Source organism: Salmo salar, chromosome 13 (assembly GCF_965601325.2).
Source record: "Salmo salar chromosome 13, fSalSal1, whole genome shotgun sequence".
NCBI lineage: Eukaryota > Metazoa > Chordata > Actinopteri > Salmoniformes > Salmonidae > Salmo > Salmo salar.
Genome location: NC_138303.1, coordinates 39947843 through 39962959, shown reverse-complemented (window position 1 = coordinate 39962959; position 15117 = coordinate 39947843). Strand labels below are relative to the sequence as shown.

General features: G+C 42.8%; 1 protein-coding gene across 2 annotated transcripts in view; it reads right to left on the bottom strand.

Moving 5' to 3' along the window:
* Positions 1-9819: 9819 nt before the first annotated feature.
* The window catches only part of LOC106567157 (uncharacterized), a 37343-nt gene continuing 32045 nt past the window's right edge, over positions 9820-15117 (bottom strand). For both annotated transcript variants that reach the window (XM_014136143.3, XM_014136142.3), the window contains 4 exons: positions 14958-15066; positions 14745-14797; positions 13119-13271; positions 9820-11594 (listed from right to left, as the gene is read on the bottom strand). In XM_014136143.3, the coding sequence (XP_013991618.1) occupies positions 11412-11594; positions 13119-13271; positions 14745-14797; positions 14958-15066 (498 nt within the window). In that variant the 3' untranslated portion in view covers positions 9820-11411. The remainder of the gene's footprint in view (positions 11595-13118; positions 13272-14744; positions 14798-14957; positions 15067-15117) is intronic.

Below are 15117 nucleotides of genomic sequence, written 5' to 3'. Positions count from 1 at the left end.
TCACAACCATTCAACTCTGTAACCATTGGCCTCATGGTGAAATCCCTTTGGCATTATGGGGTGTTGTGTGTGTATAGATCAGTTTTATTCAAGCTGGAACACAACAAAATGTGGACAAAATAAATCCTTTCTGAAGGCACCGCATATACTGTATCTAGTCAAGGCTCATCCTAACTACTGCTGCACACACCTTTTCTATTCATATACTGTCCATACACACCATCATGTACATATATTCCGAGTGTACAAAACATTAGGAACACCTGCTCTTTTCACCACCGACCAGGTGAATCCAAGTGAAAGCTATGGTCCTTTATTGATATTACTTGTTAAATCCACCTCAATCAGTGTAGGTAAAGGGGAGGAGACAGGTCAAATAAAGGCTTTGTAAGCCTTGAGACAATAGAGACATGGATTGTGTATGTGTGCCATTCAGAGGGTGAATGGGCAAGCCAAAAGATTTAAGTGCCTTTGAACGGGGTATGGTAGGAGGTGACCGGCACACAGGTTTGAGTGTGTCAAGAACTGCAACGCTGCTGAGGTTTTCACGCTCAACGGTTTTCCGTGTATATCAAGAATGGTCCACCACCCAAAGGACATCCAGCCAACTTAACACAACTGTGGGAAGCATTGGAGTCAACATGGACTAGCATCCCTGTAGAATGCTTTCAACACCTTGTAGAGTCCATGTCCCAATGAATTGAGGCTGTTCTGAACGAAAAAGGGGTGCAATTCAATATTAGGAAGGTGTTCCTAATGTTTTGTACAGTCAGTGTATATTTATATTCCGGACTCTGACATTGCTCGTTCTTTTTATTTTTGGGATTAGTGTGTATTGTTTTGTATTGTTAGGTATTACTGTACTGTTGGAGCTAGAAACAAAAGCATTTTGCTGCACCTGAGATAACATCTACAAAATGTCTGATTATGCACGGCGTGATGCCATGATGCCTAATATATATGGAACTACCCTGACATGGTTAACCTTTAGTTGGGAATGGGGATCAATGTGTCCAGCTCAGCCCCCACCGCCTGCACCCACCCAGACATTGGACAGTTATCTGTTTGCTGCAGTTATTTTGTCCTTAGCTGACCTTCCGGTTAAGATGTAGGGGCGACAGGTAGCCTAGAAGGGGCGGCAGGTAGCCTAGTAGGGGCGGCAGGTAGCCTAGTAGGGGCGGCAGGTAGCCTAGTAGGGGCGGCAGGTAGCCTAGTAGGGGCGGCAGGTAGCCTAGTAGGGGCGGCAGGTAGTCTAGTAGGGGCGGCAGGTAGCCTAGTGGTTAGAGCGTTGGACTAGTAACCAAAAGGTTGCAAGATCAAATCCCTGATCTGACAAGGTAAAAATCTGTTGTTTTACTGAACAAGGCAGTTAACCCACTGTTCCTAGGCCTTCTTTGAAAAGAAGAATTTGTTCTTAACTGACTTGCCTAGTTTAAATAAAGGTTAAAAAAATGTATGCCTACTTTCTTTGAGATCTACCTTCCCCCCTCTGAAATGAGAACTTGACATGCTTTTCTCATCTCAATGGCCAGCTGATACAAGCATTCCTACAGCTCTATGCTGATGTTGATTCATGTTGTAGCTCATTACAGTAAAACTCTCTGTGCCAATTTGGAATGGTATTTCCCCAAAAAAGAAAGGCTCTGTCAAAATGATACATTTCCTTCGGTGATAAAAGCACCTGATCCTAGGCTAGCAAACTGACAGCCTATATTGTGTTCCTGATGAAAGATCTCTTTTATAATCTGTTCTCTTCTCCGCCCTCCACACTGCAACTACAGATCTGTTGAAACAAACTGAGGGTCTGAGAGGTTGCTTTCTCAGGGCTAAACAGAGTGAGAACACAGCCAGACAGTTCTAGATTCCCCTGACTCTGCAGATATCCCGCCTGCACTTTAGCAGCCGTTGTTCCCACCTCATTGACTCCATGCTTTAGAAAACTGAGATTAGCCGATTGGGATTCTGTTCTAAGCCTTATTGTTTGGCCTCAGGACTACAGTGTAACATTTTTGGAGCTCAAGAGATTCCACTTAGAACTCTATGGATTTCTCCATTGATTTCAATCATTACATGCATCTCCACTGTCATTAAAGGTTCAGATGTGTCCATATGGTGACTGTTATTGTATAGTCAAGGGAGTGAATGACATTGCCATTTAAATGATTTCATATTTGTCTCCTGGGCCAATCGTTATTATCATAAAGCAGTGCCATATATCAACTAAAATGTTCATAAAGGACAGTACATATCCTTATCTGTGTACTACATTACTACTATCCAATAACCAGCAAAATGCCAATTTTCTCCATCAACTCCTAGGTAAAAAAAATCCCTCTCCCATTTCCATACAGGGTACCAGGGGAGGGTCTCAGATAGACACTACGTGGACATCTGTTCTGTAGCTGTGGAAAGGGTTCTTACCAGAGGTTATCCTGCCCTGCTCTGTCAGGCCAGATGTTGAGTCTACACTGCCGAGAGAAACAGGAAGTTGGTAAACATTCCTTCCTAATGGGAAACTCCTGAGCATGGGTGGCCATGATGTAAACAGTACTTCATTTGTAAATCTGGAGGTGCCAGAACAAAATGTGAGCACGAGAGGGGGGTGACCTGGGAGCTCTGAGGTTCCGGAAAATCACCTTTATATTAATAAAGCATAGCATGCATATCATCCCATGCGAATAGTGGTCTAGACTAGAGCAGTAGAGTAGAGGCGCTTTTATAAACGCATTTCATGCAATTCGATGTCATTTTGGCTGCATGCTGTTCACTGACAGATTTTCCAAGTGTTCCCGACTGTAGGCAATGCCTTGTGATTGGTCTACACACAATCCATAGCTAGGCTATTTCAAAACAAATAAGCTATTGATCCTCTGTGGGTAAATTATAGGTCTACTCCTGATGTTGTATTCTGAATTATTTCATTTATTTATGAACATACGGCAGTAATTCTATAATACCAATCGGAATCCATGCTTCAAATTGTTTTGATTGGGATATGTTCCGGGTAACCTCAGACAATAATATCGACGAATACACAGATACGGTGACTGAGTTTATCAGGAAATGTATAGGAGAAGATGTGCCCACTGTGACTATTGAAACATACCCAAACCAGAAACACTAGATAGATGGCAGCATTCGCGCAAAACTGAAATCGCGAACCACCGCATTTAACCATGGCAAGGTGACTGGGATTATGGCGGAATACAAACAGTGTACTGTAGTTATTCCCTCCATAAGACAATCAAACAGGCAAAACGTCAGTACAGAGACAAAGTGGAGTCGCAATTCAACGGCTCAGAGACAAGACTTTTGTGGCAGGGAATACAGACAATCATGGATTACAAAGGGAATACCTGACACGTTGCGGACACCGACGTCTTTCTCCCGGATAAGCTAAACATCTTTTTCACTCGCTTTGATGATAACACTGTGCTACGCTGCCATCTACCAAGGACTGTGGTCTCTCCTTCTCCGTGGCCGACGTGAGTAAGACATTTAAGTGTGTTAACCCTCGTAAAGCTGCCGGCTCAGACGGCATCCCTTGCCTCGTCCTCAAAGCATGCGCAGACCAGCTGGCTGGAGTGGTTATGGACATATTCAATCTCTCCCTATCCCAGTCTGCTGTCTCTACATGCTTCAAGATGTCCACCATTGTTCCTGTACCCAAGAAAGCAAAGGTAACTGAACTAAATGAATTTTATTGCACTGTTGGAGCTAGAAACACCAGAATTTCGCTACACCCGCAATAACATCTGCTAAACGTGTATGTGACCAATAACATTTTATTTGTACCCAAGAAAGTAAAGGTAACTGAACTAAATGACTATCACCCTGTAGCACTCACTTCTGTCATCATGAAGTGCTTTGAGAGACTAGTCAATGATCATATCACCTCTACCTTACCTCACACCCTAGACCCACTTCAATTTGCTTACCTCCCCAATAGGGGTGGCAGGTAGCCTAGTGGTTAGAGTGTTGGGTCAGTAACTGAAAGGTTGCTACATCAAATCCCTGAGCTGACAAGGTAAAAATCTGTTGTTCTGTCCCTGAACAAGGCAATTTAGGGACTGTTCCTAGGCTGTCATTGTAAGTAAGAATTTGTTCTTAACTGACTTGCCTAGTTTAATAAAGTTTAAATAGGATATATAAAAAAAATAGGTCCACAGACAATGCAATTGCCATCATGCTGCCCTATCCCATCTGGACAAGAGGAATACCTATGTAAGAATGCTGTTCATTGACTATAACTCAGCATTCAACACCATAGTACCCTCCAAGCTCATCATTAAGCTTGGGGCCCTGGGTCTGAACCCCTGCCCTGTGCAACTGGGTCCTAGACATCCTGATGGGCTGACCCCCAGGTGGTGAAGGTAGGAAACAACACCTCCACTTTGCTCATCCTCAACACAGGGGCCCCACAAGGGTGCGTGTTCAGCCCCCTCCTGTACTCCTTGTTCACCCATGACTGCGTGGCCATGCACGCCTCCAACTCAATCATCAAGTTTGCAGACGACACAACAGTAGTAGGCCTGATTACCAACAATGACGAGACAGCCTACAGAGAGGAGGTGTGAGGGCCTTGGGAGTGTGGTGCCAGGAAAATAACCTCTCACCCAACGCCAACAAAATAAAGGAGATGATCGTGGACTTCAGGAAACAGCAGAGGGAGTACATCGACGGGACCGCAGTGGAGAAGGTGGAAAGCTTCAAGTTCCTCGGCATACACATCAATGACAAACTGAAATGGTCCACCCACACAGAGTGTGGTGAAGAAGGCGCAACAGCACCTCTTCAACCTCAGGAGGCAGAAGAAATTTGGCTTGGCACCTAAAACCGTCACAAACTTTTACAGATACACAATTGAGAGCATCCTGTCGGGCTGTATGGTACGGCAACTGCACCGCCCGCAAACGCATATCTCCAGAGGGTGGTGCCGTCTGCCCATCGCATCACCGGGAGTAAACTACCTGTCCTCCAGGACACCTGCAGCACCCGATGTCATAGGAAGGCCAAAAAGTTCATCAAGGACAACAACCACCTGAGCCACTGCCTGTTCACCCCGTTATCATCCAGAATGCGAGGTCAGTACAGGTGCGTCAAAGCTGGGACCGAGAGACTGAAAAACAGCTTCTATCTCAAGCACCTTAGAGGCTGCTGCCTAGGTATACATAGACATGGAATCACTGGCCACTTTAATAATTGGAACACTAGTCACTTCAGTAATGTTTACATATTTTGCACTACTCATCTCATATGTATATACTGTATTCTATTCTATCCTACTCTATTCTACTCTATAGCCTACTCTAACCACTGCTGTTTTGCTTCTGAAGCTAAGCAGGGTTGGTCCTGGTCAGTCCCTGGATGGGAGACCAGATGCTGCTAGAAGTGTTGTTGGAGGGCCAGTAGGAGGCACTCTTTCCTCTGGTCTAAAAGATATTCCAATGCCCCAGGGCAGTGATTGGGGACATTGCCCTGTGTAGGGTGCTGTCCTTCGGATGGGACGTTAAACGGGTGTCCTGACTCTCTGTGGTCACTAAAGATCCCATGGCACTAATTGTAAGAGTAGGGGTGTTAACCCCGGTGTCCTGGCTAAATTCCCAATCTGGACCCTCATACCATCATGGTCACCTAATCATCCCCAGCTTACAATTGGCTCATTCATCCCCCTCCTCTCCCCTGTAACTATTCCCCAGGTCGTTGCTGTAAATGAGAATGTGTTCTCAGTCAACTTACCTGGTAAAATAACAGTTAAAATAAATGTAATAAAAAAAAAAAAAATGTTGTCTATGCCGCTCTGACATGGCTTAGTCCAAATATTTATATATTCTGTATCCATTCCTTTACTTTAAAATTGTGTGTGTGTTGTGTGTATTGTTGTGAAATTGTTAGATATTACTTGTTAGATATTGTTGCACTGTTGGAGATAGAAACACAAGAATTTCGGTGCACCCGCAATAACTTCTGCTAAACATGTGTATGTGACCAACAAAATGTTATTTGATTTTGATTTGAACTTTGGCAAATTTATTCAAATTTATCAGGGGTGCTGCACTTGTCCAGCACCCTTCCCATGGCTATGATTCTACAATGAAATAACTGATGAAGTACCCTTCCCATGGCTATGATTCCACAATGAAATAACTGATGAAGTACCCTTCCCATGGCTATGATTCTACAATGAAATAACTGATGAAGTACCCTTCCCATGGCTATGATTCTACAATGAAATAACTGATGAAGTACCCTTCCCATGGCTATGATTCCACAATGAAATAACTGATGAAGTACCCTTCCCATGGCTATGATTCTACAATGAAATACATGATGAAGTACCCTTCCCATGGCTATGATTCCACAATGAAATAACTGATGAAGTACCCTTCCCATGGCTATGATTCCACAATGAAATAACTGATGAAGTACCCTTCCCATGGCTATGATTCTACAATGAAATACATGATGAAGTACCCTTCCCATGGCTATGATTCCACAATGAAATAACTGATGAAGTACCCTTCCCATGGCTATGATTCCACAATGAAATAACTGATGAAGTACCCTTCCCATGGCTATGATTCCACAATGAAATAACTGATGAAGTACCCTTCCCATGGCTATGATTCCACAATGAAATAACTGATGAAGTACCCTTCCCATGGCTATGATTCCACAATGAAATAACTGATGAAGTACCCTTCCCATGGCTATGATTCTACAATGAAATACATGATTAAGTACCCTTCCCATGGCTATGATTCCACAATGAAATAACTGATGAAGTACCCTTCCCATGGCTATGATTCTACAATGAAATAACTGATGAAGTACCCTTCCCATGGCTATGATTCTACAATGAAATAACTGATGAAGTACCCTTCCCATGGCTATGATTCCACAATGAAATAACTGATGAAGTACCCTTCCCATGGCTATGATTCTACAATGAAATACATGATGAAGTGCAACGCTGGGGAGATGAGAGTTGCAGACTCGTTAGCGTGGCTGCTTGGCTGCCGTAGTGAGGTCAGAACGCTCGGATGAACCCTACTCCTCCGCCAGAGCATCCAGTGTGCGCTCTGAACCCTCGAGAATAAAACAGAATTTATGAATGGACAATCTGACAAAGCTCTGATTTTACGAATGCCCAGAGCGCATTCTGAGCGCTCTCTGGCATTCCAGATTGAATTTACGAACACACCCGTATCAAAAATAGTAACTATTTGGATACTTTTATGTTGTTGTTGCCATGACTCCACCTTCAATGACTACCGGTGAGTATTGAACGATGATACATACTTGTGCTGCCACACTATTCATTGAGAAACTATGCCTTAGTCTGTGTGCAGTATGTAACTACTATAACATTACATAGTCCAAAAAAAATATCAGTGGGATTAGGGAATTATTTAGTTCATTTTTACTTGACAGTTTGCATCATCAGTTTTGTCTCTACCATTACGTGTTGGCGACACTGTAATACTATGGGACAGATATACCTGCTACGGCCCTGTCCTCTCCCTCCATTCCTGACGGATATTATTTTACCGTCGGTGAGGGGAGATGGGGTGTCTGGGGTGCGTCTTGGCAGGAAGAGGAAAAACATGACGTGACGCACAGCTGTGTCTACGCCAAGGGAGACCCGCCCGCCATGAAAACAGCCAGTTGATTTGTGTTCATAATCTCTGACTACCCTAGTCACACACAGGGCCGGGCTAGAGGGATGGAGTGGTATAAAGGTGAAAGGGAGGAGTGAATGGCTTGAAGTGGCCGGTAACGTTGCAGGCTAACTCAGTACTGCTGCCTCTCATTGGTTAACTCACGTTGAAGGCAGACCGGGGTACTGCAGGCTGCCATTAGCAACTAAATTATCCTTCCAACTACTTCTGTATACGATTTTAAAATAATCGGTTCAAGGACATACATCTGGTTTATTAGAAATAACTATTGGTAACATGATTGTCTTTGAATGTTTTATTTATTTACACGAAGATGAACAATGAAGATCGATATTTTACCATTTACTGTCATGGATACTGTTTTCTGTCAACAATGCCTGCAGTACCGCGGTCGGCCTTGAACTTCCGAGAGGGGGCAGTCGTTCGTTTGTCTCACATGGGTGGGTTCCTCTGGTCCTCCCACACAATAAGTACAAAACTCAGCTCCACCCCAGCCCAGACACATCTGTCCAGTAAAATATAGATGGCCTCTCTCCGAACGTTGCCTCACCTCTACAGAAAAATGACCTGGTGAAATCATGTTTAAATCATTTACATTTACGTCATTTAGCAGACGCTCTTATCCAGAGCGACTTACAAATTGGTGCATTCACCTTATGATATCCAGTGGAACAACCACTTTACAATAGTACATCTATATCTTTTTTTTGGGGGGGGGGGGGGAGGGGGGGGTTAGAAGGATTACTTAATCCTATCCCAGGTATTCCTTAAATAATGCAGATATTTCTCAATATGGAGCAAGATTCCTGCCAATATTACTTTCATTGATGATACAAAAGATAACAGGAGAGAGATGGATTTACAGACAGAATGTTCATCTGCTTTTATGTGATCTAAGCTATGGTGCCGGAGAATACTGTCATTCTAATAAGCTATGGCTCTACTGTGTACTGTGATTGTAATACTGCCTCTCTACTGTCATATACTGTTTATACTCCTCTTCTGGACAAAGGCATATCTGTATAAAGTCAGAGTTGTTCATTGGCCTGTCCCCAGGCAAGGCCTTGCTTTTGTCTAGTGTCTGGGACACATTGGCGCTTGGTATGAGGGCACATTCATATTGCTGATCTTACTAACGGCCTTGGATTAATATTTTCCCTTCGGGGGTGGGGGGTCACATGGGTGTCTTGTGATTACTGGGAGGGGTGTGTAAATGGTGGCAGATATCTGTTGACCAACCGTGTAGATAAATTGACAGAAAGTGCGATATCCAAAAGTACAGGCTGAATATAGCTTGGGCGTGTAGATATCACAGTGGGCTGAGCAATATTTTACTCTAGCTTATCTTACAAACTGTCTATAAAGAGACTGCAAATAATAAACTTGTCGGTTTCCCTATCAATCTTAACCTGCCTGGCACTTGGTTATCACGATCAACACAGAGAGACAGCTGTGGGATGTTTTCTTTGCCCCACCCAAACAGTCAAAGACAAAACTGTGTGAAATGATGTCATTACTACTGCTTATGCAAACCAGCTGTGTGACCTTATTGGCTGTATGGGATTTACAGCGGTATTGAGCTTTAAAAAAAATAAATCCCCCAGCCATAACCTTGCCTGTATACTACATTCCCTCCAACACAGCAGACGACAGACCGAGTGAAGTCAACTGAGGTTATCAAGTGGATACATATAGTTATGGTTAAGAGGCCTACAACTTTTCTTTACACTGGGAATTAGATGAAAATGTCAATTTATAAAAACATTTTATTTTCCAAACTTGATTCCTATCTTGAATTTTAGGACGCTAGTAGATTTAAAACAGTGATGTTAAAAATATAGAACATTTCTGAAAAGTAGAAATGAAAGTAAGGTTAATTTATGTGCTCAAATGTTTTCTTAAAATGGCAAATACCTCTAGTTAGATCAAACAAAACAGTTATGTAATGTTATGCATAATGGAAATTGTACTATTCCCCTTAGTTCCTGATTTTAAGGGTAGACTATATGAGTTAATCTACTTGTAGATGTCTATAAACAAGAAATCACCCTGCTATGCATGCCAAGTGTACTTTTAAACAATAGATTGGGCTGTGTTTTAAATGCAGTTCTGCTCAAATGTATTGCCAAGCATTGGGCAACATGTATATTTTTTATTTATTTAACTAGGCAAGTCAGTTAAGAACAAATTCTTATTTACAATGCCGGCCCAGGAACAGTGGCTTAACTGCCTTGTTCAGGGGCAGATTTTTACCTTGTCAGCTCGGGATTCGATCTAGCAACCTTTCGGTTACTGGCCCAACGCTCTCACAACTAGGCTAAAGACATGTTTCAGACACACTAAAAGAGACCCAAACAATACCTTAACCTCAGAATTCATATGACATAAAATAAAAATGAAACAAAAAGAAGCTACAAGTACTTTCTGCATATGATTACTCCTTCCTATACAGTATGTTTGCATGGCAAGCTGGTGAAAAGGACTTCTGTGGCTTAGAACAATGCAAGTGTGAGTACACAAGAGTCACAAAAACATGATAAAACAAAAGCATATTATATAACATTGTTCAGTATAATACTGTATGTATTAAGTGTCTAAATCTATACCATTACAAAAGGTATTAAAAATATCATAATACTGACTTATTTGAAAGGATTGGCACACCTGACCTCTTTATATACACTACACTGTGCCCCAGACATTATACAAATCAGTCTGGTATGGTTTTCAGCAGTTGCCATGGTGACACTGTGTGGATCTTCTTTTTCTACCTCCTGTCAGACCATTGGCTGATCTGGGTTCAGCTTGCAGTAATGAAGGGGAGAATTATTTCCTGCTTCGTCTCCTACAGATTGGCGGTGAGATTAAGCACCAAAAGAGGACCCCTCTCCTCGCCACTACTGGGATCCTAACTCCCTAAGCCATCACCTTGTCTACTCATTTTACAAAATTGAGAAGAAAAAAAATGTATAGCTGACGCACACACGCAAAAACACGCACACAGACAGTCTTGCGCACACACAAAATTGCTAGCACAAATACACACCCATACACAGAAAACAAGCACAAACACACAAGCATGCACAAAGATGAACAAACAAGCTCAGAGCGCTCCTTTATTCCACTCAGAACTTTGTAAACAGATTTAAGGATGTTACATTTTTTTTGTTGCTATTTTGTACGGTCAACTAAGGTCTAAGGACCAATTTGAATTGAACGTGAAGCTTTGCTTCAATTTAGGGTTAACGGATTTTTGGAAGGAAGCTTTAGACCTGATGACGTGCAGTCAGGGCACATGACGTGGTTGATGTGACCCCAGCTGCCGTCGTGGAGCCAGTGGTGATTAACAACGTAAATCCCTCCTGCCTCGGCCCAGCCTCCAGGCCTGCCTCGGCCCAGCCTCCAGGCCTGGATGATGAAAGCATCCAAGGGACAGGGACATAGCCCTCGGCATCATTATTATCATCATCATTCACATTAGTATCAAGCCTTATCATCATCAATCTTATCTGTCTTTACCATGGAGTTGTATGTAGCCGAAGTGGGGGACATGGAGAGTCTGAAGGAGTGTTATGTGGGGGTTATTGGGGTTATGAGGGGCAGTTTTCATCCTTGATGTCCACTGTAGGATGGGGTCTCTGGAGTTCTGCCGTGTTCTGAGGGGAAGGGTTGGTGTTGGAGGGATAGGGGGGTAAGTTTCATTCTTCTCCAGGGCTTCTAGGGGGGTCTTCACAGCTCTGTGTCTGCCAAGTTGGTGGTGGAGTGGCCGTTGGTGGGAGGGGGCTGAGTCTTGGCGGCCTCTTGGGAATCCCCGTTAGCAGGCTTCTCCTGGGTCTCAAGGGGGTTGAGAGGAGCCACAGACACCAGGGTGTTCCCCTGGTTCTCCTCATCCACTGGGTACGCATCCTCAGCCTGGGCAAACACACGAACACGATCAACATAACATCAACATGCTGCTGGACTATTACAAACAAACATGGATGGATATATTTAACAATATGCTACTGTATACAGTACACGCCACCAATTTTGAATGTTAGAATCTAATAAATCACTGGAATAGATTGTATCAAAAACCCTTAGAGGAGTTGAGCTGCAGTTGTGACTGAACTAAAGCAGTGACGTCCACAATATGGCTCTTCTCTCTGGGTTTCTCTCTAAGGCACATACCCGTTGAGGGTCTTTATCATGTGACCTCAGTACTGACTGGTCTTAGAAAAAAACAGCTGTAGCTCTTTGGCAAGGAGATGAAACCGTTGCACGCGCACGCGCACACGCGCACGCGCACACAGCTGTATAAATCTCATTATATAGGGCGTGTGCTGCTGGAACTCAGTGTTGCTGTAAGTTCTCCCGAGTGGTGCATCGGTCTAAGACACTGCATTTCAGTGCTAGAGGAGTCACTACAGACACCCTGGTTCGAATCTAGGCTGTATCACAACCGGCCGTGATTGGGAGTCCCATAGAGCAGCGCACAATTGGCCCTGCATCGTCCAGGTTTGGTCGGTGTAGGCCGTCATTGTAAATAAGAATTTGTTCTTAACTGACTTGACAAATAAAAGTTTACATGGGAAAATAATATAAACACTTTATTTTAGAGGAATTGTTGGCAGCCTTGTAATTTGTCACAGAGTAACTTTATAAATGTTTTCGTTAATTTTAACGAAAACATTTATAAAGTTCCTCTGTGACAAATTACAAGGCTGGCAACAATTCCTCTAAAATAAAGTGTTTATATTATTTCCCCATTTTGATTTGTATCAGTGTTAGAAATATCATGAAACAGAAAAACTTGCCTGCAAAAATGCGTGTATTATATTTTGGGGGAATGTACAATTTTATTGAAAGCACCGAGCTTTGCATGTTGAATTAATGGAACACAGGTCAGTGAAAACATTGTTTGAAATCACACAATGATTAAAAACTCCATTTCACCATAAGCTGTACAGTGTACCATCTACATCAAGTCATTGACAACTTAACCCGGTGGAGCTGCAGCTAAGCGGACAGGGCACATCTGGCCTATGCTCAAGGTTAATCAGTGCTGTAATACAATACAGTACAACTAATGGGTACCACCCTAAGGTCATACACGAATGAGATCTAGGGTAGCCTACATATTGCAACTAGAATCTAGATGCATTGAAACAACGGTCAACCACAACAGTAAACCGGTGAATAGCCCTACGTGTTCATACTGTACTACCTCAATCAGCCTGACTAACCGGTGTCTGTATGTAGCCTCGCTACTGTATATAGCCTGTCTTTTTACTGTTATTTTATTTCTTTACTTACCTATTGTTCACCTAACTCCTTTTTTGCACTATTGGTTAGAGCCTGTAAGTAAGCATTTCACTGTAAGGTGTTGTAGTCGGCGCACATGACAACTTTGATTTGATTTGACTGTAAGTAAATAGCCTAACAACGATGACTGACCAGCCTCATGCCCTTGGCGTTGTGTCTGCAGTGTTTCTTCAGACAGTAGCCTCCAATGAGGGTAGCAGCCAGCAGCAGGCCAGTGATGAGCAGAGACACCAGTACGGTGGAAGAGTGTTTACCCCACTGAGGAGCTGCCTCCACCACACCCAGCTACAGAGAAAAAAAGAAATCGAGAGAACGAACAAACAAGAGAGAAAGAGAGAGAATGAACAAACGAGAAAGAGAACGAACAAATGAGAAATAAATAAAGAGAGAGACAGAGATGACTGGTTAATACTGAGTTATATAATCATAGTGACCCTACTGCAAATCTGTTATATTTAACTTATTTTTCAGGCAATTAGACTTTCAAACATACAAAAAACACAGAACATCTAAAGAAGTGAAAAGGCTTTTATCAGTTGGCAGCCATATTGGATTTCGCAGGGAAAGTTGCCTTTCAAAGAGTGGTGTGTAGATGGACCAGAAACTTGCAAAATGTGCCACCAACAAGTTAGCTAGCTAACTAAAAAAAAATTGGCAGATGAAGACGGATGCTGAAAGCAGTCAAAGAAGGAGACATTTACGACATAGACGGTATATTGTTTTGCTTGCTTGCAGGGACGTTAGCTTCGTACACAATCTTGTCATCAGCAGTGTAGATGTAAAGTTAAACTAATTGTGAATTCAGTAAAGTGTAAATTATGAAGACATGGACAGTTTTCAAATTGGTGACCTTGATAGCCAGCGGCAATGAATTGGTGACCTTGCTAGCCAGCGGCAATGCAGCAAATACATTTTTCCAAAAATAAAAAATAAAAGACAGGTAGCTAGCTACTCTGCTCATGAATCTAGGATTGCTTGCTAGCTAGCCAATGTGCTAACCTAGATCCCACCAGATCTCTTGCCAAATTAACTGCATTGCTGATTTTGTTTTTTTAACCCTTATTTTACCAGGTAAGTTGACTGAACACATTCTCATTCACAGCAACAACCTGGGGAATAGTTACAGGGGAGAGAAGGTGGGATGAATGAGCCAATTGGAAACATGGCATGACAATAATGATAGCACCAACAGTCTTAACCTTAACCTCACTCATTGGCATGACAATAAGTGACAAGAAGTTGACATGATTAGTTCAGGCACATTTCAATATGGCTGTTCAAGTGATTAAAGTGAATGGGCTCAATAACTGTATCTAGGAGGGGACCAAGGTAGAGTTTGAAACCTAAACAGGGATACACAGGACAAGACAACATCACAGAGAGAGGGGGAGGAGGGACTCTCGCCAGTGTTGTGATCACAGGGCCGTGTCAGTTGGTAGAGACGTCATTGGGGTGGAGGGGACTCTGGGAAGCTGGGGGAGATTCCTCACCCTGGTGACGGGACTGTTCACTCCCGGGATTTATATTAAATCAAAGTGATTTGTAAGTGGGGCCTTGTGTTTCCCTTCCCCGTTTGGTTCCCTATACTCACTGTGTCTCTCCTATAAACAAATTGCTATCGCAGTTGCTATGAAACTACTAACTAAAGCCGTCATGGCACTCGTGTCACAGTACATTCAGAGTTGAGTACAAAAGATAGTACAACATGAATAAATACAGTATTGAACACTCCATCTCTAGTGCTAACAGGGATCATACCTGGCCCTTGATGTCTTGGCTGTTCAGGCTCTCTGACAATTCTTTGACTCCACCTGTTAGGGGAGAGACAAATGGCAGTTGTGAAAAAGGCACCTTTCAATTTCCAATCATCAAATACTCTTATCATTCAAATACTCAAAGTCCCCCCCATAAATCTAAATAAATAAATCAAACACATCATTCTAGTACATAAGACAATACAGGTAAACCTACCATTAGCTCGTGTCAAAACCAGTGTGTTAGAGTTCTCCTCCTGGAACAGTTTAAGGTTGCAGTCTCCTGTGCACCAGGCTGAATCCTCCATGATTCTCTTGGTCACTGACTATGGGAAAAACGTTTCAGATTAATGATCATATCATTTTGCTCACTATTT